Genomic DNA, 25308 nt, shown 5'->3' with positions numbered 1-25308 from the left:
ACTGCTGCGCTTTTCCAGCAACACATTTTCATCCCTGGTGCTGAGAGGCAGCAGTACTAACCACTGAGCCATTACGTCTGCTTAAAAGACAGTATGACATACACTTAATAGTAATTTTGTTTCCATTGCATTAAAGGTAGGTTGAAGTACAAGTTAACTACGAAAATAATGTTTAGTCAAAAGAGCTTTTAATATACTTGTTACAATAAACATATTAAGCTGAACTATATTGCCATGTTTTCCATTCAGTTATTAACTAAACAGTTGATTTATTTTTCAACATTCTTGGCCTCTACAAGCCATAAGCAAATAGCCTCATTCAAAGGTGGTCAAACACTAGGTGTATCTTAACAGAGAAGTAGATATATTTAAAGGAGTGAATTTGAGAGCCTACGACCTCAAAAGCTGAAAGCTTGGGAAATCCAGTATGCAAGACAGAATTGGTAACATCATAAGGCTGCGAGAAATTATCGAATCAGGGAAGGGGTGGAGAAATTTAACCATAATGGAGAGAATTTTAAATCTACCATGTGATTTGAATGGGACTTCATACAAGTCAGAATAAGGCCAGCAGAGCTCTTTGCATCTGGTGGACAAATGGAATGTCATTTATTCCTCGATGAATGGAACATAAATGTTGGGATATTTTACTGCAGCTGTACAGGTTGATGTCAAGACTACACCTGGAGTACTATGTACAGCTTTGGTCCCCTTATTTGAAAAGGGATATAATTACTTTAGAAGCAGTTCAGAGAAGATTTACTGAACTCACTGTCGGGATAAAAGACTTATGAAGAACCGTTGAAAATGTTGGATTGATATTCACTGGAGAGTAGAAGAACAAAAGGTAATTTCAATGAAACATAAAAGATCTTGAGGAGATTAGGTAGTGTGGGTTCCTAGATGGTGTTTCCTATTGTTGGGAGACTAAAACTAAGGAAGGTATTTGAAGTTAAGAGTCTCCCCATTAACACAGATGAGGAGAATTTTTTTCCTCCCAGAGATAAAGAGATCAAATTTATTCATGTAGATTTTTAAATGACAATGGAGTCAAGGATCCTGGGGTACAGACAGGAAAGCGAAGCCAAGACCACAAACCAGATCAGCCATGATCTTATTGAATGGTGGAGCAGGCTCAAAGAGCCAAATGGCTGCCTCTTGCTCTTAAGTCCCATGTTTCTCTGCTAATATGAACTCTATGGAGGATGCAGGACAGGAGGCTTGCAAAGAAGAGTACTGGAACAGTTGGGTGTAGTGCTAAACAAACCAAGGGTGAGGATTTTAGCAGCATTGGACTAAGATCTGGGCGGAGATATGGATATGACTAAGGAGGAAGGAAGGAAGGCAGGACCTTGGTGATGGAAAGCGGTTGCTGTCTGACGCTAAGCTTGCTATTAAATAGAACACTGATTGATTGCAATATGTTTAGTTCAGACTAGTGATCAGAAAGGTGTTTAGAATCAGTGACTAAGGGCCAAAGTTTCTGGCTGGAGTTATAGATTATGACTTTAGCCTTCTCAATGTTTCATTGCATTCTTCAATGAATCTCCAGAGGGAAATGTCAGGCTTGATTGAAAAGTTGGTATAAGGAAACTTCCAAAATTAAGAGGCCACTAATTCATGTGATTAGAATTCTGTAACATTTAATCATCCATCCCTAACAGATGAAAAGTAAAAAAAAACTTTACATTTATGCAGTACCTTATAGCATCCTTAAGAATTTTATCATAACCTTTTTCTCCCCCCAAAAGTAATCACTGCAATCTATCCAGTGGGCAATTTTGCATGTAAATTCCCACAAATAGTAATAAGGTAGCTTCAAAGATCCTGCTTGACATTGGCCAAGGCACTGCAGAGAATGTCCCTGTTATTCAGATCCCACTATGGACCTTTTACCTCCAGCTGTGACAAAGGAAAGGACCTCAACTTAATCTAAAATACAGTATCTTTGATTGACTATGCAGAACTCACTTCATACTGAGCTGTCGGCCTAGATTACAAGCTGAAGTCTACAGATTGAAACTTGAATCTCCAACTTTCTAACTGTAGTGCTACCTTTCAGTCAAATTTAACATAATCTTAAACTTGGCAAATTCACAACTACTGTAAAGACTGATTCATAGGTTTGCATCAACGACAAAACGAAAAGCAAAAAGTTTGCAGTTACTGGAAATCTGTAAGCCAAAGTAGAAAAACAGAAATATATTCAGCACATCACGCATCAGTAACATCAATATGCCAGATTTTAATATCCTTCCTTGTGATTGGAAATTATTAAAGATAAACAGGCATTTTTTGCATAACAGGAAAACCAAATTAAAATAAAATAAAACAAAACACAATGAAAGAATTCTGAAATTCTTAGGGCGGCACGGTGGCACAGTGGATAGCACTGCTGCCTCACAGCACCAGAGACCTGGGTTCAAATCCCGCCTCAGGCAACTGACTGTGTGGAGTTTTCACATTCTCCCCGTGTCTGCGTGGGTTTCCTCCGGGTGCTCCGGTTTCCTCCCACAGTCCAAAGATGTGCTGGGCAGGTGAATTGGCCATGCTAAATTGCCTGTAGTGTTAGGTAAGGGGTAAATGTAGGGGTATGGGTGGGTTGCGCTTCGGCGGGTCGGTGTGGACTTGTTGGGCCGAAGGGCCTGTTTCCACACTGTAGGTAATCTAATCTAAAAAAAACAAAAAAATGTCTGGTTAGAGTGTGGGGGGCAATTAAATGGAATAGTGATATTGCTGAGAGATAAACAAAGGAATAACAAGGGACAGAAGAATCTTCCAAGAAACAGAGTATGTACATTAATAGGCCAAAGGGGGACAGGTAGGAAGGAAAGTATGAAAAAAAATCAGGAAGACAAAGCAATTTCCAAGGCCCCAGAGTCTGGCAGAAGACACAAAACAGGTTGAAACAAACGTTGCAGCGTTTTGATAGGTTGGGGAGGTCTACAAAAGCATTCATCAGTTCCCCAAACCCCAGTGCAATAATACATCTGTCCTGCACTGCCCACACCTTCTGTCAAAGAAAATAATGTGAGACACTGCTAAAGTCTGAAGTTGTTAACCTAAAAGCTGAGGGACTGAAAAGCACTGATGAGGAAAATGATTGAAGTTTGCTGAGTTTCCTCAGAGGAATGCAGACACCGAAGTACGGAGACATGAGAATGAGAATGGGATGGAAAACTGTGACAGAACAGAAAAAAATCACTAAAGTGACCATCTAATCATTTACATGCACTTTCACCAATCATTGCTGATGGCACAGTTTCATGAGCACTCCATGGCTCACTGAATTTTCTACTCAAAAGGGTGGGTTCTCCCCTTAATAGGATCGTCATTTAAACTGAACAAGGATGTTTGGTTGTGTGTGATAGCTCTTCCAGATATATGGGGGAAGAAACAGCTGGGTTTCTCCAGGAGGTAATGGCATAATGGTATATTATTGGACTAGGAAACCACACGACAAGGCTCCAGTGACAGGAGTTCAAATCCCGCCATGGCAGATGATAAAATTTGAATTCAATAAAAATCAGGAATTGAAAGATTAGCATAATAGTGAACATGCAATGACTGTGAATTGTTTTAAAACCCATTAAGTCCAGTAATATCCTTCAGGGAAGGAAATCTGCCATCCTTAGTCTGGCCTATTCTAACTCCAGACCCAAAGCAATGCAGTTGATTATTAACTGCCCAGTTTACAGTTATGTTTGAGCAAAAAATGCTGGCCTAGCCAAGGATGCCAACATCCCATAAAAGAAAAAAAGAATTGGTGCAATCCCCCAATGTTTGTCAAAAAGTTGTAAAAGCAAAAAAAAAGGACAGGATTTTTCCCTTACGAGACACTGAAAAAGGGTCCAGAAGGAAAGTAGGAAACTGGTATTTGTAATAAACTACAGACTTATAATAAACTTGCAAATCTCCAAAACATCATCTACTGCCTAATTCAACATATGGAAATCAGTCTGTTCACCACAGTGACAGAAGACAGACCTGATCTCTTCAAGTGGGAAGATAATGAAAGTAGAAGGCAACCGGTTTCTGATCTGAGTAAAGCTCTCGGTAGCATTTTCCAATGAAATTACTAAATCATGTCACGGGTTACAAACTATAATCACCCACCAGAGTTTTCAGGATTGGAGCTTTTTGAGCAATGGAAGAATGAAGTGCAGTTAAGGACTTGGATCACTTCTCGAATAAAGAAGCAGCAAAGGTATAGATTTGACTTTGTCCTAACCACAAAAGAATAACTTTAGAAAGAAAATTCTTTCAGAACTGTAAGTAACTGACTTGGGACACTTGAGGTGGGATTGCAGATTTTAAAACTGTTTATTGACAAATTTTATAAAAAGGATGACTTATTGGGAGTCTTTGAATTGTGGTCAATACTTGATGAATTGATTATGATAGACAATCAATCCATGGAAGAATGCAATGAGAAGTTTGAGGGATTATATAAAAGGCTAAAGAAGTTCATACTTGAAACTCTAGAGTTTGTGTTGGCATTTAAACTGTTAGATCGCACACAAATTTCACACATGGGCAGACTTTAATTTTGAAAGGTATTCAATTTCATGGTAATGACTCTCTGAACAAATGGCTACTGCTCTAAGAATCATTTTAGGAAGACAATCATTTCCAGCTCCCATTGGAAGACATGATGGGAATTCTGCCATAATACAGAGAATAAAAGACTCATGATTGCTGGCAAATCAGCCAAACTGTAAGTTAGTGTATGGCTTGAACCTAAAACTGTCTGGTACTACAATGATGATCCAGAGGAATAAGGATCAGCTCGATTTTGTTTTGCACCTTTTGTTGCATCTAAATGCGTTATACACCACAAGAACAGATTTCATTTCCTGAATTTATGCTCAGTGATCAGGAAAAAAATAAGAGAGCTTTGACACACATCAGTCCATCCAAGGGAGACTTCAGATTCACTATAACAGGGCCAGGAAAAGTTACATGCCAGAAAAACTTTCCTCATACAACATGGGAATCATACTGTAATTGCAAATAAGTTACAACTCTGAGAACACAGGAGAAGGTATTGATGATGAAGTATCAATGAGTTCTACAACTCTCAAACAAAGGAGCAGAATTCAAGAGCTCAAGGAATATGTACCATTGCAGAACATGAAAGCATAATCTCAAGTGTACATTGCTGGCCCAAAATGGGTTCACAGTTCATTTAAGAGCCAGGGGAAGATCAGAGGGTGACCACGATAGTGGAATATGCAGGCAAATCAATGGGAAATTTTTTTAAAATGGCTAAATGTTCCAGATAAAGCACAAGAAGTGAAAGCCATAAGTTGGCAGTAGGGGATACAAGAGTGGAGAAGTAGAAAACACAGATTCAGTACTGTCACAAAAGATACATTTTGGAAGAAAAGTTCACATACAGTAGAGGGGATTTCTAACAGACATCTGAAAGAAAGATTAAAGAGAGATCTCATTGTGAAGCGAGTCTGCTGCTGGACAAGGCAAATAGGCAGCCTGAATAATGGAGAGCTTTATTGGACATGGATAAAAGCAGAAATTACCATGATCAGATGATGTTTATTGCTACTAACTGAGTGGGAGGTAGAGTGATAAAGGCAGCTAAACTAACAGAGTTACAGATCTGAAAAGAATTCGGAGTACATTAAGTAGTTGATGATTGAGGTCAGAGCTGAAAATGTGTTGCTGGAAAAGCGCAGCAGGTCAGGCAGCATCCAGGGAACAGGAGAATCGACGTTTCGGGCATAAGCCCTTCTTCAGGATTTCAACCTACTGCAAATCCTCTTACAAGGATGCCTTCCTTGAAGAAGCTCTCTTCCTCCCTCTACAAAGATTTCAGTGAGTCCCTCTCTCACTGCACCCCCCCAGGTCATCTCCTCTTCAGCCACATTCTCAAACAGACTCGCTACCACAGCCACATCTCCTTCCTCAGCACCTGCCTACGGAACCGACTGATCCCGCACGGACTCCGAACTACATTCCGACCAACAAAACTTGGACCCAACCAGGACAACCAGTACCAACAACAAATCCGAAGCCTCATTCCTGAAGAAGGGATTATGCCCGAAACGTCAATTCTCCTGTTCCCTGGATGCTGCCTGACCTGCTGCGCTTTTCCAGCAACACATTTTCAGCTCTGATCTCCAGCATCTGCAGACCTCACTTTCTCCTCGATGTTTGAGGTCAACCGACTTTGTCACACAGATGGATCTGTCTGGAAGAAAACCTCAGTCCGATACTGACGTACCGGCTCTGGTTTCTGCACTCAAACCCCTGGACAAGAACTCAAAAGTACAGCACAGGAACAGGCTCTTTGGGCCATCATATCTGTGCTGACCATGATGCCATTCTAAATTTATCCTGTACATGTCGTTCTGATTCAGAGGCAAAGCTGTGACTATCTCACCTGATTCTTTTGCATAGATAACTAATAATCTAAACACTACGCTTTCAATCCATGCTAAGACATCATCACCCAGAATCGGTTTCATATTCTCTGTCAGATGTTTGTCTGCATTCAGCGATAACACACTGCTATCACAATCTGTGCATCTTTTCTGATGACTGATGTCCAGAAGATATATTTTGGGAGGGAACATGCAGGTAGTGTTCTTTCCATACGTGTGCTGTCATGCACACAGGCACCCTCCCCCCACACACAACCATGCGCACACAGTATCACACATGCACACAAACACACACGAACACTCCCTCCCACACAGGCAGACACACACTCTCTCCATTACACACATACACACAAGTCTATGGGGTGAATTTGCATTTGCAGAAATGTATTTTAAATACATTCTGTTGTGTTCAAAAAGCACACAATCTGTAGGCATCAATACTTTTTATAATCTATGTGACATTTTACAAATTTCCACGATGGAAATAAAACCCATCTGACTCAAGATTGGAATACATACAGACTCTAAACTCACATCCTTAATGCATTGTCTGAACTGAGATGGGACTTCTTTTTATAAAACCTTAAGTTATTCCGGGAATGTGACTCGAAAGACGACCTGAAATTTACATATTAATGAATCAAAACCTGTAATCCACTCTAAAAGATCAAAGACTTAACAGCAATCTACATTTGTTCAATACATCACATCAGTTGTATGACACTAATGATCATTTGCTATAAATTCTATGTCATATGATCCTACGCCACTAGCTACCTGATGAAGGAGCAGCACTCAAAGCTAGTGCTTCCAAATAAACCTGTTGGGCTATAACTTGGTGTTGTGTGATTTTTAACTTTGTCAATCCCAGTCCAACACCGGCTCCTCCACATCATTACAACAATCAGAACAGTTTACTGCTGGTGTGAATGTAAACTATGCTTTCAAAATTAAAAATCCTGTATAACTAGTAGAGAAAGCAGTACCACATCTGCACAGTTCTTGCCAACTTTTCTAATGTAAAATCTAATATGAATATCCGTGACAGAAACTCCCTGCATTGTCACCCTATAAACTTTCCTTTCAAAGCACCACCACACATGAACGTATAACTATTCTTTGCCAAACTTACACTGACTGCATTCAATATGATCATTTGCATACAAATTTCTAACTCTAATATCAGAGTAAGGAACAGTATATAGCATTAAACTGAGCTGGAACTAAGTCTTACTTTGATCTTGCTATTTAGAGTCATAGAGATGTACAGCATGGAAACAGACCCTTCGATCCAACCCGTTCATGCCGACCAGATATCCCAACCCAATCTAGTCCCATCTGCCAGCACCCGGCCCATATCCCTCCAAAACCTTTCAATTTATATGCCCATCCAAAGCCTTTTAAATGTTGCAATTGTACCAACCTCCACCACATCCTCTGGTAGCTCATTCCATACACGTACCACCCTCTGTGTGGAAAGGTTGCCCCTTAGCTCTCTTTTATATCTTTACCCTCTCACCCTAAACCTATGCCATTTAGTTCTGGACTCCCTGACCCTAAGGAAAAGATTTTTGCCTATTTATCCTATCCATGGCTCTCATGATTTTGTAAACCTCTATAAGGTCACCCCCTCAGCCTCCGACACTCCAAGGAAAACAGTCCCAGCCTGTTCAGTCTCTCCCTATAGCTCAAATCCTCCAACCCTGGCAACATCCTTGTAAATCTTTTCTGAACCCTTTCAAGTTTCACAACATCTTTCCGATAGGAAGGAGACCAGAATTGCACGCAATATTCCAACAGTGGCCTAACCAATGTCCTGTACAGCCGCAACATAACCTCCCAACTCCTGTACTCAATACTCTGACCAATAAAGGAAAGCATACCAAGTGCCTTATTCAATATCCTATCTACCTGCGACTCCACGTTCAAGGAACTATGAACCTGCACTCCAAGATCTCTTTGTATAGCAACACTCTCTAGGACCCTACCATTAAGTCCTAAGATTTGCTTTCCCAAAATACAGCACCTCGCATTTATCTGAATTAAACTCCATCTGTCACTTCTCAGCCCACTGGCCCATCTGACCAAGATCCTGTTGTGATCTGACGTAACCCTTTTCGCTGTCCACTACACCTCCAATTTTGGTGTCATCTGCAAACTTACTAACTATACCTCTTATGCTCGCATCCAAATCATTTATATAAAATAAATGACAAAAAGTAGAGGACCCAGCACCAATCCTTGTGGCACTCCACTGGTCACAGGGCTCCAGACTGAAAAACAACCCTCCACCGCCACCCTCTGTCTTCTACTTTGAGCCAGTTCTGTATCCAAATGGCTAGTTCTCCCTGTATTCAGTGAGATCTAACCTTGCTAAGCAGTCTCCCATGGAGAACCTTGTCGAACGCCTTACTAAAGTCCATATAAATCACATCTACCGCTCTGCCCTCATCAATCCTCTTTGTTACTTCATCAAAAAACTCAATCAAGTTTGTGAGACATGATTTCCCACGCACCAAGCCATGTTGACTATCCCGAATCAGTCCTTGCCTTTCCAAATACATGTACATCCTGTCCCTCAGGATTCCCTCCAACAACTTGCCCACCAACTACATCAGGTTCACTGGTCTGTAGTTCCCTGGCTTCTCTTCTCTTTACCACCCTTCTTAAACAGTGGCACCATGTTAGCCAACCTCCAGTCTTCCAGCATCTCACCTGTGACTATCGATGATAAAAGTAAGTCAACAAGAGTCCCAGCAATCACCTCCCTAGCTTCCCACAGAGTTCTAGGGTACACCTGATCAGGTCCTGGGAATTTATCCACCTTTATGCATTTCAAGACATCCAGCACTTCCTCCTCTGTAATATGGACATTTTTCAAGGTGTCACCGTCTATTTCCCTCCAGTCTATATCTTCCATATCCTTTTCCACAGTAAATACTGATGCAAAATACTAGTTTAGTATCTGCCCCATTTTCTGCAGCTCCACACAAAGGCCGCCTTGCTGATCATTGAGGGGCCCTATTTTCTCCCTAGTTACTCTTTTGTCCTTAATGTATTTGTAAAAACTCTTTGGATTCTCTTGAATTCTATTTACCAAAGCTATCTCATGTCCCCTTTTTGCCCTCCTGATTTCCCTCTTAAGTATAATTCTACTGCCTTTATACTCCTAGGATTCACTCGATCTATCCTGTCTATACCTGATACCTCAACCAAACTCTCAATTTCTTTAGTCATCCAGCATTCCCTACACCTACCAGCCTTTCCTTTCACCCTGACAGGAATATGTTTTCTCCGGATTCCCGTTATCTCATTTCTGAAGGCTTCCCATTTTCCAGCCGTCCCTTTACCTGCAAAAATCTGCCACCGATCAGCTTTTGAAAGTTCTTGACTAATACCGCCAAAATTGGGCTTTCTCCAATTTAGAACTTCAACTTTTAGATCTGGTCTATCCTTTTCCATCACTATTTTAAAACTAATATAATTATGGTCGCTGGCCCCAAAGTGCTCCCCCACTGACACCTGAGTCATTTGCCCTGCCTTATTTCCCAAGAGTAGGTCAAGCTTTACACCTTCTCTAATATGTACATCAACATACTGAATCAAAAATCTTCTTGTACACACATTACAAATTCCTCTCCATCTAAACCCTTCACACTATGGCAGTCCCAGTCTATATTCGGAAAGTTAAAATTCCCCTACCATAACCACCCTATTATTCTTACAGATAGCTGAGATTTCCTTACAAGTTTGTAGGGGGGTCTATAATACAATCCCAATAAGATGATCATCCCTTTCTTATTTCTCAGTTCCACCCAAATAACTTCCCTGGATGTATTTTTGGGAATATCCTCCCTCAGCACAGTTGTAATGCTATCCCTTATCAAAAATGCCATTCCCCCTCCTCTCTTGCCTCCTTTTCTAACCTTCCTGTAGCATTTGTATCCTGGAACATTAAGCTGCCAGTCCTGCCCATCCCTGAGCCATGTTTCTGTAATTGCTATGATATCCCAGTCCCATGTTCCGAACCATGCCCTGAGTTGATCTGCCTTCCAAGTTAGGCCCCTTCCATTGAAATAAATACAGTTTAATTTATTAGACCTACCTTGTCCCTACCTGCCCTGACTGTTTGACTCGCTTCTGTTCTTAACTGTACCAGTCTCAGATTGATCTCTTTCCACACTATCTGCCTGGGTTTCTCCCCCCCACCCCCCCACTTACTAGTTTAAACCCTCTCGAGCAGTTCTAGCAAATCTCCCTGCCAGTATGTTAGTCGCCTTCCACTTTAGGTGCAATCTGTTCTTCTTGTACAGGTCACTTCTACCCCAAAATAGATTCCAATGATCCAAAAATGTGAATCCTTCTCCCGTACACCAGCTCCTCAGCCGTGCATTCATCTGCTCTATCCTCCTAATCTTGCCCTCACTAGCTTGTAGCACCGGGAGTAATCCAGATATTACTACTCTCAATTATCTCTCTTCAGAATCTCAACCTTTTCCCTTCCTATGTCATTGGTTCCCATGTGGACAATGACCTCTTGCTGGCCCCTCTTCCCATTGAGAATATTCTGTACCCTCTCAAGGTTTCCCATGGAGGACTGGTTAGCAAGGTTAGATCTCATGGAATACAGGGAGAACTAGCCATTTGGATACAGAACTGGCTTAAAGGTAGAAGACAGAGGGTGTTGGTGGAGGGTTGTTTTTCAGACTGGAGGCCTGTGACCAGTGGAGTGCCACAAGAATCGGTGCTGGGCCCTCTACTTTTTGTCGTTTACATAAATGATTTGGATGTGAGCATAAGAGGTACACAGTTAGTAAGTTTGCAGATGACACCAAAATTGGAGGTGTAGTGGACAGCGAAGAGGGTTATCTCAGATTACAACAGGATCTGGACCAGATGGGCGAATGGCCTGAGAAGTGGCAGATGGAGTTTAACTCCGATAAATGCGAGGTGCTGCATTTTGGGAAAGCAAATCTTAGCAGGACTTATAAACTTAATGGTAAGGTCCTAGGGAGTGTTGCTGAACAAAGAGACCTTGGAATGCAGGTTCATAGCTCCTTGAAAGTGGAGTCACAGGTAGATTAGGATAGTGAAGGCAGCGTTTGGTATGCTTTATTTTATTGGTCAGAGTATGGAGTACAGGAGTTGGGAGGTTATGTTGCAGCTGTACAATACATTGGTTAGGCCACTGTTGGAATATTGCGTGCAATTCTGGTCTCCTTCCTATCGGAAAGATGTTGTGAAACCTGAAAGGGTTCAGAAAAGATTTACAAGGATGTTCCCAGGGTTGGAGGATCTGAGCTACAGGGAGAGGCTGAACAGGCTGGGACTGATTTCCCTGGAGCGTCGGAGGCTGAGGGGTGACCTTATAGAGGTTTACAAAATTATGAGGGGCATGGATAGGATAAATAGACAATGTCTTTTCCCTGGGGTTGGACAGTCCAGAGTTAGACGGCATAGGTTTAAGGTGAGAGGGTAAAGATATAAAAGAGACCTAAGGGGCAACTTTTTCCACACAGAGGGTGGTACGTGTATGGAATGAGCTGCCAGAGGATGTGGTGGAGGCTGGTACAATTGCAACATTTAAGATGCATTTGGATGGGTATATGAATAGGATTGGTTTGGAGGGATATGGGCCGGGTGCTGGCAGGTGGTACTAGATTGGGTTGGGATATCTGGTTGACATGAACGGGTTGGACCGAAGGGTCTGTTTCCATGCTATACATCTCTATGACTACATCCCTGATCCTGACACCAGGGAAGCAACATACCATTCTGATTTTTCGCTGCTGGCCACAGAAACGTCTGTCTGTACCTCGGAGTAGAGTATCCCCTAACACAATTGATCTCTTGGAACCCAAGGTACCCCTCACTGCATTAGAGCTAGTCTCAATACCAGAAACTTGCCTGTTCGTGCTACATTCCCCTGTGAATCGATCACCCGCTATATTTTCCAAAACAGCATGCTTGTTTGAAATGGAAATTTTTAGTCCTTGAAAACTAATTCATCTGAAGACTACATTTGATGTTAACTCCTGGTATGTAACTCCACACATGGCTTACTATTATAATACTCAGAGAAATCTTAAAGCTGGAAATGTTGACGTGGGTTTCCCCAGTTTGAATGATGGCATTTTCATTAATATGTAAAGGGTTAACAAAAAGTGGCACAACCTCAATTCAATAAACTAGTTCTAAGCTTAAAGAACAAATGATGGATGTCCCCTCTAAATGGATATTTAGAAGTTAGATATTTAGAAAGAGGATTAAAAGAAATGGAAGATGAATCCTCCATGAAGAAATTATGCCCTCCTGGACTGAATTACAACAAATTTCATTATTCATTATCTATAATTTCAATATAAACTATAAAACTAAAAGGCACAAATTCTAGAATATATAAACAGCAGGAATGCAATATGTTGACGTTCTCAAGAAAGTTGAAGTAGTTTCCATTTCTGAAATGTTTGCCATAACTTATCAAACAGGTAAAAATGTTTGAAGATTTGATTTCTAATGTTTACTCATCTCATGTTAATACAACCACAGATTCAATGTGAAGATTGGGGACGTGAGTTAGAACATTACCAAATGGATGTTATCCTGTGGGCAAGGGAGAACTTACATATTACCTGATGGTGTGAAAAATATTAAATGAGATTAAATGGATTCAAAAACAAGGCTGCACAATATTGTCTACCATTTAGGGCTATTTTAAAATTGTTGACTTTATGCCAATATAGCATATCTCCATGTGTGGGGGCGTGGGGCCTGAGTGAGAGAGCGCAAGAGCGAGAGTGAGAGTGTGAGGGAGAGAGCAAGTGCAAGAGAGTGAGAGCGCGCGCACGAGGGAGTGAGTGCACGAGATAATGTGTGAGAGTGTGTATGTGCATGTGTACGGTGTGCAGTCTGAAATGAAAGCAGGGATGAGGATGGAGAAGGCAGCAAGCAAAGGGGGAAGAGTGGAGGAGGTGAGTGAGAACAAGGAGCAATTGTGAGGGCGAGAGTGAGAACGGCAAGTGGGCAAGAGAGAATGGAAACAAGCTGGAGCAGGGACAGGGGAGTTGGAATCAGTGAGCTGGAGCAAAGAGGGAGAGTGGGAGTCAATGAGGAACTGTAGAACAGGGAGGCCAGTGGAAGCAGGGTCTATGGTGAGAGAGCACATTGAGGGGAGAGCGCGAATGAGAGGGAACATGAGGAGAGAAGAGAGAGAGAGAGCGAGAGGGGGAACATGAGGAGGGGAGAGAGAGTGAGGAGGGGAACAGCAGAAGGGGAGAGCGCGAGGGGGTAACTGGAGCGGGTGGGGGGAAAGAGACAGAGTGTGACGGAGAACAGGAGATGCAGCAGGACAGAGGGGAGTGAATGTCAGTAAGAGGGAGTGGGAGAGGAGGGAGTGGGTGACAGTCACAGGGAGCAGCGATCTGTGTGTGGATGGGGAGACAGAGACACACAAACACAGACAGGCAAGGAGAAACAGCCAGGCTAAATGCAAATAGCTTCTTTTCCCGTTTGTGTATGCATTAATATTAAGGCCACATTGGATGTTGCATCACTTGAGGGTACTTCAAGATGGGTTCAGCCCAACTACACAGATTGGCCCCAGACCCTCTCACCAATTCAGAGGTGATCTAGACTTAGTCTCTCTCTTGGCTTCCTAAACTTTTATTGGTTAGCTGTCTAACTTGCCCCCTTTAATGGTCATCTCTATTAATCAGACATTTGTTTAAAAAAATCAATTTATTGCATTGACTTATTTTTTGGCTTAACATTTTGGAAAAATGCATTCTTTACACCTCACCTTTCAGTTGAAGTTCATGCTTGATGTTGCACCAAGACTCACCATCCTACCCCCTTGAGTGAGAAAAGACTGAAATGTGGCACCTCATCCAAAGAGGTTGATCAACCATAATCTAGAATGCTAACTTGAACCTGTTTTCCCCCTATTGATTGCTGAATTTTGGGAGCAAATTGCAATAATTAAAAAAATATGTTTCTGCAATCACTTAAACTTGTTTTAAAACCATGCTGCTAGCAGATGATCCTATCCATAAGATCAGGTACGGCCCCTAAACACTATTGGGATTTTCTAAAAATTATTTGTGAGCTACTGACAAGGCTTGAAATTTTAAAAATGGTGCTTTGATGGCGAGGATTTCAAAAAAACATACTTAAATATTTAGGATGTATTTTTTCAAGATAATAAGTTTAACTGATTACTGTACATGAATGTAACGAGAACCCAGCTTAGCATATCGTTTAAAGCTCATTTGTAGTAAGTTAAAATTAGGTTACTTACAGATGGTGCGCTGACAACTATGATTAAACTGCTGATTTTTTGTGACATAGCTATTTTCAGCTGCCTTAATCAAACTGCTTCCAGTTACCATGGTTAATCTTATCTAAAAATATTTTTAAACCAATTATTTTGAAAATATACTCAAAACAATGCATGATTCTATTGATACACAGCAGATTTTGCGTTCAGTAACATGCAAATGATTTGAATGGAAAGTTAGGTGGGGTGAAACCTTTATCAAGATGGATACAATTTGCATTCAGATCATTAAATGTGATCAAAGCAGAAAATCTACCCTATATCAACAGAACATTTCAGAAAACATCACTCAGGAACATTATGCATTTACATTAATTGTTAGACCAGAGTTTATTTGCCATCCCATTTTTAAATGCACTTTTGTTTTTCGCCAACTATCAATTTCAAGTGCAACATTATATATTAGTAAATCATTTAGTTTACCACAATTTTTATAGCTTTTAATTTTCTCCCCTAGATGTGAATTTTTAAAAATTGTTTTTGTTATTATTGTTTCTGATTTCTGAAATAAAAGTTCAAAACCCAAACACATACAAAATCAGCATCATTTCTAAATGTGCTTTGGCTTCCCCTGTCACCGCTTTAAAAAAATTCAGAAATGGAAAATATTCAATTTTTTTCAAAAAACACAGGCATATGTGCCGCAAAGCCTGGAGAACTAGATTGTTTTTACCTTAGAAAAAACGAATAAATTGGTGCTATGTCATAGCAACAATGTTTCACAGCATTTACATACAACGATGTTGTATTAAAGAGTAATAAAAGTTTTTGTTGTGTTAAATTTGACTTCAACAGGATTGATCACTGGTCACTGAAGAGAAAGGTTCACACGCAACTGAGTAGATATCATGTCACAACCTGGGCCAAGAAACTCCTCTGAGCAAATCTAAGGAATTTCCAGGCTGGTTACTCTCACAATAAAATGGAAACACTTACCTGGCATCTGCTTCACTATAGTATTCTCTGGCCACAATATCTTCAAATAATTCTCCTCCAGTCACTCTAATAAGACAACAAACATTGCATACAACTGATCAGTATTGCTTCCAAAAGAGGAAAACAAAACTGTTCGGCTTACATCAGCTTACTCTGTCTATTAAGCAATAAAATAAACAGGCATTCTTCTTCAAACATTTCTCTGTAGTTTATCATTCAAAGGGTTTAAGGATAAAGATATTCGACCAAAAACTTCATTTTATATTCATTTGAGATCTTTTATGTGTAATAAGCATGGTCAAAATGTTTTATGTTTAATCAAGCATTGCTTTAGTAAAATACAACTGGTATCAGATATGAAATTGTTATTGTGAGTATTTATTTACTTCTATGCAGTTTTACACCATATAACATAACTGTGGCTCAACTAATAGCAAAAGTAAAAATTGCTGATGAAACTCAGTTGGTTTGGCAGTATCTGTGGGAAGAAAGTAGAATTACCAGTGACTTTGGTGAACATAGTTATGTTGAACAGTTACCGGACTATAAATATTAACTCTGCTTTCTTACCACAACTGTTGAGAGGCCTGCTAGATTTTGCCAGCAATTTTAGCTTTTGATTCAGATCTCCAGCATCTTCTGAATCCTTATTTGATTTTGACTCAATTAATCGATTGAATTAGAGGGTGTGGTTCTCATCTAAGTTGCATAGCTCAATGGAATACAGTGGCTGCTGTGAACATTCCCCAAACAATAAAGGATATTTATGTCAATATCATGAGAAGACAGCGAGAGGAATACCAGAACAAAAAATGTTGCCAATGACTAGCTGCTATAAATTTCTTTATGAGATTAAGGATGCTATGTACCGGAACAAACTCATCACTCAAAGTAGCTATAATTGGAAGTGTTTTGCTTATCCTTTCTAGATTGTTAAGGACAGAAAATTCTTCATGAATGTTATGGGAATTAACATTTAACAATCATTATACATGCTTGGATAAGTTGCATTGACAATTTACTTGACTTCTAAGTGGGTGAGCTAGTTTTATTACAGAAGTAAAAGCTGCCTAGAATAGATACACAATCTGTGTAAGATTCATTTGCAGTTTACAAAACAAATAGTCTGAGCAAGGAGGTGGAAGTATAATTAAACAAAAACTCAGGAAAATCATTAAGAAGGTTTAATAGAGAATTGGAATGATGATATCAAGGTGATGGTGTAACGTGGTTGACAGGCTATTGCTTACACAATTCTTGGAATGATTTGCTGATGTAAGGTGAACCATTGTCCAACACCACCACTGTCAAGGAACCAAAAAGACTAAATATGATGCCAGCAATTCTGGCAGCTGCTGCTGCATTTAATTCATCCCTAAGCTACTGAAAAATTGGAAATTTGGAGTGCCGGTCAGTCACGAGCAGATTCTAACAGATATTTAAAATCAACCTGCTCAGATGTGTTATAACACACTTATGAAGTAGACAGGACTTGAAACTAGGCTGTCTGGCTCAGAGGTAGGGACATTACCAGAAGTGGACAACTAGGAGATTGTATGCTATGTGGTTGTCGAGCGATTAGCTTGGTGTTCCTGGTTCACACTGCAAATATTTTAAGTACTAAGTTGACATCCTTGCTGAGGCTGGGCTAATGTGAAAATTCATCTTGCCGCCTTTATTCTGATATGTTTCTGATGGAGCTGATCAGGTACATCAGGCTGAAGTGTTGTCTGCAGGAATGCTTGGTGTCCTTTGAAGAGTACTCCACTGGACAAATCCATCTCATCTTGTTCTCCCATCCACTGGATAGTCTTGGGCCAACCATCTTTAATGATCTACCATAGTGCTTGGGATATGGGGTCTTGAGAAGCTGCCCTCTGGAGTTCCTCTCTCTTGTTTTGACTGAAGCACATGGAGTAGGTATCCTTCGAGCTAGACTTCATTTACGGGACATTGAATGTTTTGCCTCACAATATCCCAAAATGAGCAACCTACTTTGAGTGCCTGATAGGAATCTTGATGAGTAACCTCTGGGGTCAAGGGAGGCATACTTGTAAGAGATTTTGTTGTTGTGGTTCTGTTCGCCGAGCTGGAAGTTTTTGTTGCAAACGTTTCATCCCCTGTCTAGGTGACATCCTCAGTGCTTGGGAGCCTCCTGTGAAGCGCTTCTGTGGTGTTTCCTCCGGCACTTATAGTGGCCTGTCCCTGCCGCTTCCGGTTGTCAGTTTCAGCTGTCCGCTGTAGTGGCCGGTATATTGGGTCCAGGTCGATGTGTTTGTTGATGGAGTTTGTGGATGAGTGCCATGTTTCTAGGAATTCCCTGGCTGTTCTTTGTTTGGCTTGCCCTATAATGGTAGTGTTGTCCCATTGTAAGAGATTTTCTCCAGTTTCTGATCTGTCTCAACCATGAACTCAATCCCAAATAAGCTGGTGTGAAATCTGGGCAGCAAAGGGGACAGCTTCTCATTCCATATGGGACTAATTCCTTTTTTCTAGTGACTGACCCTTTAAACTAAATCTAACTGGCTTAGGCCACATCCACTTCTAATGCCGTTGCCTTCTGAGGTCACAGTGCTGATAACAAAATATTCTGACATCCCTTGCTTCAACATAATGAGCGTATGTTGCTGACCATCCTGCTACTGGATTATTTTTTAAAAAACTTTCTTCAGCAATTCACTTACAGAAAATGCCAACTTCAATGGGACAAGAAATGGAGCTGGGCCAGATAGACTGAAATGGTAGAATGGTGGGAAAAACAGTTAGAGTAGTTATGACTAGATTAGATTAGATTACTTAGAGTGTGGAAACAGGCCCTTCGGCCCAACAAGTCCACACCGACCCGCCGAAGCACAACCCACCCAGACCCATTCCCCTACATTTACCCCTTACCTAACACTACGGGCAATTTAGCATGGCCAATTCACCTAACCTGCACATTTTTGGATTGTGGGAGGAAACCGGAGCACCTGGAGGAAACTCACGCAGACACGGGGAGAATGTGCAAACTCCACACATTCCTGAGGCAGGAATTGAACCCGGGTCTCTGGCGCTGTGAGGCTGCAGTGCTAACCACTGTGCCACCATGCCACCCATCTGGTTTGGGCACATTTCCTTGAATTCTGAGTTCACTGGATAATGGAGACTGACAATAAGTTAAAGAAGAAGTAATGTGTTCATGATAGGTGTCAAGACAAATTGCAATGGAGAATCATACTGAATACAGAGGGAGGTGAAAAATCAAATCAGAGAAAGGAGGATAGATGAAAAAAGATTTAACAGTGAAATCCCCAAATCCTCTCCAGGTACATAAATAGTAATTGTGATAAAAGGACAAATAGTGCCCATTTGTAATAGTAATAGGGATTCACACATGAAGGCAGGAGACATGTCAGAAGTGTGGAATGAATACTTTGTATCTTTACTTATAAGGCAGCTCCTTTCAGGACACGGAGACAAAGGAAACATAACCATTAGAACGGTTTAAAATTATAAAGAAGAACACTGAATAAGTTGCCAGTACTTAAAATTGACAAGACGTCACGGCTAGATGAGATACATCCAAGCACCTATATATTCTAGGAACAGGAACTTGTAGATGCACTGATCAAATCTCTCAATCTTTTCTGGACTGAAGACTGGCAACAGAGGGCTTGAGAATTGCAAGAATTATGTCCTTGTTTAAAAACAGTTGTAAAGATAAGCCCAGTAATTACAGACCAGTCAGCTTAAGTTCAGACGTGAGGAAACTTCTCAAAATAATTCTTCTTGTGATAGAAACAATAATCATACAAAACCATGCCTAAATAACCTGCAGCAGCTTTAATTAGAGGCACCAAAGACTGAGGAGTGCAATGTTGTTGATGTGGTGTCCATGTACTTCTCATATGTATTGGACATAAAATTACATGAGATCTCTCTGAGGAAACTTACAGTGTATGGGATAAAATGTACAGGAGCCACATGGAATCAAAATTGGCAGAGGGATCAGAAACAGCGACTAACAGTGAATGGTTATTTTTTAGGCTTGAGGCAAGATTGCAATAGAGCTCCCCTTAGAAGACTGTTGGGAGTTTTGTCTTTTCCGACATATAAATAATTGCTATCTTGATGTGCATAGGACAATCTCAAAGATGGCAGACGATGTAAAACTTGGGCGCTTTGTAAACAGTGAGGAGGGCAATGTGAAACTTCAAAAGGGAAACTGACAAACTGGAAAAGTTGATGAATAGGTGGCAGCTTAAATTCATTGCAGAAAAGTGTGATGTGATGCACTCCAGAGACTGTGTAAAATGAAGCACTCAAATCTAAAAGCTGTGGGCAGGAGCAGAGGCCTGGGGATATAGATTGAGAAATCATTTCAAACAGCAGGACAGGGAGAGAGTGTTAATAAAGCACATGTTACTCTAGGCTTTATAAATATGGGTGGAGACCAGGGAGATGATATTAAATGTATATGGAATGATCAGCTGGAGTATTGTGTAAAGTTCTGGATGCCACACTTTAAGAAGAATGTGGATACACTAGAGAACGTTCAGAAGAGTTTTACAAAAATGGTTCCAGGGATGAGTCAGTTGAAGATGGATGGGAGAAGGCTTAGAGGAGATCTTATAGAAGTTTTCAAAATGAGGAGGAGTCTGGACAGAATGGATAGGGAGGAACGGTCTACTCTGGTAAGAGGATGAGAACTAGAGACGACAGATATAAAGTATGTTGCAAAAGAAGCAAGCACAAAATGAGAAAACACTTTTTCACACAGACAAGTAGTCAGGATCTGGAATGCACTACCTGGAAATAAGGTGGAATCAGGTTAAATTGAGGCATTCAAAAGGGCAATGGATGATTACTTAAATAGAAATAATATACAGGATGAAGGGAAAATGCAGACGATTGACATTAAGCCAAAATTCTCAGTCAACTGGGGCATGTTCAAATAGTATCCTTCTGCACCATAACAACATTGAGACTCTTCTTAAATCTGGTAGCAATTGAATTCTTAACATATGGTTTAACATTGCAACCACTAAATTATATCTTATGTTTGCATTACATCTAGTTACATCTTCTGAAAATATACAATTTATTTCTACAGCAGGCTGATTGCTAACTTTGCACTTTTTTAGAAATAAAGTGTAGAATTGTGTTCCTGCGTAAATTCCCAGCTTGGTCAAATCAGTAAAGGTACATTCTCTGGAGGTCTTTTACCAATCAAATGGGCGCACACCAGTTTTGAATGCTGTGATATCGTGACTGATTCAGCACATGGGTGCTGACCATTCTGAATTGGCAACAGGCTGGGACTCTGCTTCTTCTGGTACTGATGCATTCACTATGTGGTACATCTAAGTGGACCATTTTACTCACTGTACCTGCATTCAATACAACCATAAGACCATAAGGTAGATCAGAACTGGCCCATTTGGTCCATCAAGTCTGCTCTGGCATTTAATCATGGCTGACCTGTTTCTCAATCCCCTTTGATCACATCACCAATCAAGAACCTATCTATGTCTTAAATACACGCAATGATTTGGCCTCCACAGCTTTCTGCAGCAATGAGTACTACAGATTCACTACACTATCCTGAAGAAATTCCTCCTCAACTTAGTTCTAAAGGGTCATCCCTTCATTCTGAGGTAATGCCCTTGTCTCTCCTATTAGTGGAAACATCTTCTCCATGTTCACTCCATCCAGGTCTCTCAGTATTCTGTAAGAGCCAGGAGATCCCCATCATCCTTCTAAACTCCACTATATACAGGTCCAGAGTCCTTGACCGCTCATATGACGAGCCCTTCATCACTGGGATCATTCTTGTAAACTCTTCTGGACGTCGTCCAATGCCAGCACATCCTTCTTTAGATATGGGACCCAAAACAGCTTTCAATATTTCAAATGAGGTCTGACCAGAGTTTTGTACAGCCTCAGCTGCACATTTCTGTACTTACATTCTAGCCCTCCTGAAATGCATGTTAACATTGTGTTTCCCTTCCTAATTACCAACTGAGACTGCACATTACCCCGAAGAGAATTAGCGAGTTTTGAGAATCTCCAATATCAGGGTTCTCAGCAGAGGCAGTAACGCAGAGACTTGAGCAAACAGCTCTGCCAACCATCCAAACTCCGGGTCCGCTGCGTGGATGACACCTTTGTCATCACTTAACAAAACAAGTTAGAGGAAACCTTCAAGACCATCAATAATACCCTTACTGGCATAAAATTCACTAAAGATGAGGAAAACAACAACAAACTGCCATTCCTAGATGCTACATTAGAGCGAACAGCCAATGGGGAACTTCAAACCAGCATCTACAGGAAAACAACACATACAGACCAAATATCGAACTACAGAAGCAATCATCCCCAACACCCACAAACAAAGCTACATCAGAACATTATATCAATGATCCAACACACACTGCAGCACAGAGGTACTATGCAGAGCAGAGGAAAATCGCCTATACCATGTATTCAAAAATAATGGGCACCCAATGAACACAGTCTGCCAATTTCTCAGCAACAAATTCAAGCAAGCAGACAAAACACATCCAGAAACCCTAGCCACTCTCCTCTACAAAGACATCACGGAAATGACTGCCAGACTACTCAGATCCCTTGGCATCATGGTAGCCCACAAATCCACCAACACACTAAAACAGCAGTTAATGAACTTGAAAGACCCTATACAGACAATGAGCAAAACTAACGTCATTTACAAAATACAGTGCAAGGACTTTAACAAACACTACATTGGACACACAGGCAGAAAACTAGCCACCAGGATACATGAACACCAACTCACCACAAAAAGACATGACCCTCTCTCACTAGTATCCTCACATACGGATGAGGAAGGACACCACTTCGACTGGGACAATACATCCATCCTAGGACAAGCCAAACAAAGACATGCACGAGAATTCCTAGAAGCATGGCATTCCAAATGGAACTCAATTAACAAACACATCAAGTTAGACCCCATCTACCATCCACTGAGAAAAAGGAACAGGAAGTGACTTCACCACAGAAAATGTCATCACCAACCCAAAGAAACCCAAACATATAAATAGAAAGCAGGAATTTTCCGCATTGCTTTGCATGAGGCCCACTGAAGATGTTACCTAGTAAGGTAACGAATCATCTGGAAATGAACCTTTCAGCGCAGCAAGCAAACCTATATCCCTAAGAAAATCCTGCACTAAATATTCCTAAGTCTCTCTATGCTTTAGATTTCCAAAGCCTTTCCCCATTTAGAAAATAGTCTATGCCTCTATTCTTCTTACCAAAGTGCCTCGCACCTTCTCACATTGCATTCCATCTGCTACTTCTTTGCCCATTTACTTAGCCTGTCCAAGTTCTTCTGCGGCCTTCTCACCTCCTCAACACTACCAGCCTCTCCACCTATCCTATTCTAGACACATTCTTTGGTGTCTAGAATGTAAGTCATCTGCAAACTTAGCAACAATGCCCTCAGTTCCACATTGTTCATGTATAACAGGAATAGTTCTGGTCCCACAAGGACCCCTGTGGAACGTCACTAGTCACTGGCTGCATTATCCGTTCTCTCTGCCTCCTGCTAATCAGCCAATCTGGTATCCATGCCAGTCCCACACCCCTAACACCATGGCTCTTAGATTACTTAGCAGCCTTCTGAGTCACCTTGCTAAAGGCCTTTTGGAAATGCAAATAGATCTCGTCCACTGGATCTCCTTTGACTAACTTGGTTGTTATGTCCTCAAAGAATTCTAACAGATTTGTCAGGCATGACCTCACTTTGATGAAGTTGTGCTGACTCAGCCCTATTTTATCATGAAGTTTCAAGTACTCTACAATCTCACTCTTAATAATTGACTCTCAAATCTTACCAATGCACTGAGGTCAGGCTAACCCACCTAGAATTCCCTGTCTTCTGCTTCTCTCCCTTCTTAAACGGGGGTGTTACATCAACCATTTTTCAGTCCTCCATTACTTCTGACTCATAATTCTTGTAAGATCACCATCACTTCTACAGTCTCCTCAGCTATCTCCTTCTGATGTTTGGAGTGCAGACCATCTGTTCCAGGTGATTTATCTGCCTTCAGATTTTCAACTTCCCAGTACCTTCTCCTTAGTGACAGCAACTACACTCAGTTCCCACCCTGACTCTCTGGTAAACTGCTGGTATCTTCTACTGCAAAGACAGAGTCAATGAGTCATACAGAATACAGCACAGAAACAGGCCCTTTGGTGTCTATGCTGACTACATGTCCTACATTAATCTAGTCCCATTTGCCAGCATTTGGCCCATATCATTCTAAATCTTTCCTTTTCACGTACCCACCCTAACGCCTTTGAAATGTTGCAATTGTACCAGCTTCCACCGCTTCTGCTGGCAGTTCATTCCAAACGCGTTCACTCTGCATGAAAAGGTGACCCTCAGGTCCCTCAGATCTCTATTAACTCTTTTCCCTCATCTTAAGCCCATACCCTCTAGTTTTGGACTCCCCTACCCTAGGAAAAAGAACTTGGCTATTCACCCTATCCATTCCCCTCATGACTTTACAAACCTTTATAAGCCTCAGCCTCTGATGCTCCAGGGAAAATAGTCCCAGCGTCTCCCTAGAAATACACTTGACAGATTGCCAGGATGAAGTAGGTATCTTAGGTGGGAAAACTGAATCTACACCCAGTTGGAATGTGAAGGAACAAGAAGTGATCTTATTGAAATACAGGACAGCCTGGGATGACTTGATAGGATGGAAATTGAGCAGCCATTCACCACTGAGGAATCGAGTATGAAAGGATTCAGTTTGTGAAAAAAAAAGGACTCCCACCAAAGACTAAGATGAGAATTTTTTTTCCTCTTACAGGTCATTAGCCTCTAAATTTTCTTCCCCAGAGAGCAACAGAGACAATGCCTTTGAATATATTCAAGGCTGAGTTAGAAGCATTCTCCTTTGACAAGGTAGACAGAGGAAAATGGAGTGTAGGCCATAATCAGATCAGCTGTGCAGAACAGGATTGAGGGGCCAAATGGCCTCCACTTGCTCCTTGTTCTTGTATGATATGCATTTCACTGTTGTATCAAGACTTTACTCTTTTTCCATGCTTGGAAATCTAGGAGTCCTCATGTCTCCCATTATATATATTATAATCTCACTTTCTAAAAAATATTACAGCCTATATTGTTGCTTTGCAAATTCAGTGTCTATTACCAGGGAGATATTTGTTTAAAATGTTTCTGTTCTGTATCAGAATTTTACTGCATATACTAATATAGGTATCATTTAGGTCATCCACTGATCACCAGTTCTTCATTCTGCTAGTTGACCCTTTTCACAGAATCATGCAGCCGAACATGAAAGCCATTCAGCATGGTATGCCATATCTTTGAAAGGGAGAAAGTGAGGACTGCAGATGCTGGAGACCAGAGTTGAAAAGTGTGGTACTGGAAAAGCGCAGCAGGCCAGGCAGCATCCGAGGGGCAGGTGAATCGACGTTTCGGACATAAGCCCTTGTTCAAGAATGAAGCTGGTGTGCCAAGCGGGCTGAGATAAAAGGTGGCGGGGGGGGCTGGGAATACGATAGGTGGAAGGAGGTGAGGGTGATAGGCCGGAGAGGGGGTGGGGGCGGAGAGGTCGGCAAGAAGATTGCAAG

General features: G+C 41.2%; 1 protein-coding gene across 26 annotated transcripts in view; it reads right to left on the bottom strand.

The window, feature by feature from the left end:
• The window catches only part of LOC122553361 (calcium/calmodulin-dependent protein kinase type II subunit delta), a 321729-nt gene that overhangs the window by 90534 nt on the left and 205887 nt on the right, over window positions 1–25308 (bottom strand). For all 26 annotated transcript variants that reach the window (XM_043697118.1, XM_043697063.1, XM_043697100.1 and 23 more), the window contains exon 5: window positions 15676–15741. In XM_043697118.1, the coding sequence (XP_043553053.1) occupies window positions 15676–15741 (66 nt within the window). The remainder of the gene's footprint in view (window positions 1–15675; window positions 15742–25308) is intronic.

This window comes from Chiloscyllium plagiosum, chromosome 1 (assembly GCF_004010195.1).
Source record: "Chiloscyllium plagiosum isolate BGI_BamShark_2017 chromosome 1, ASM401019v2, whole genome shotgun sequence".
Classification (NCBI taxonomy): Eukaryota; Metazoa; Chordata; class Chondrichthyes; order Orectolobiformes; family Hemiscylliidae; genus Chiloscyllium; species Chiloscyllium plagiosum.
This window is presented reverse-complemented; position numbering and strand designations above follow the sequence as displayed.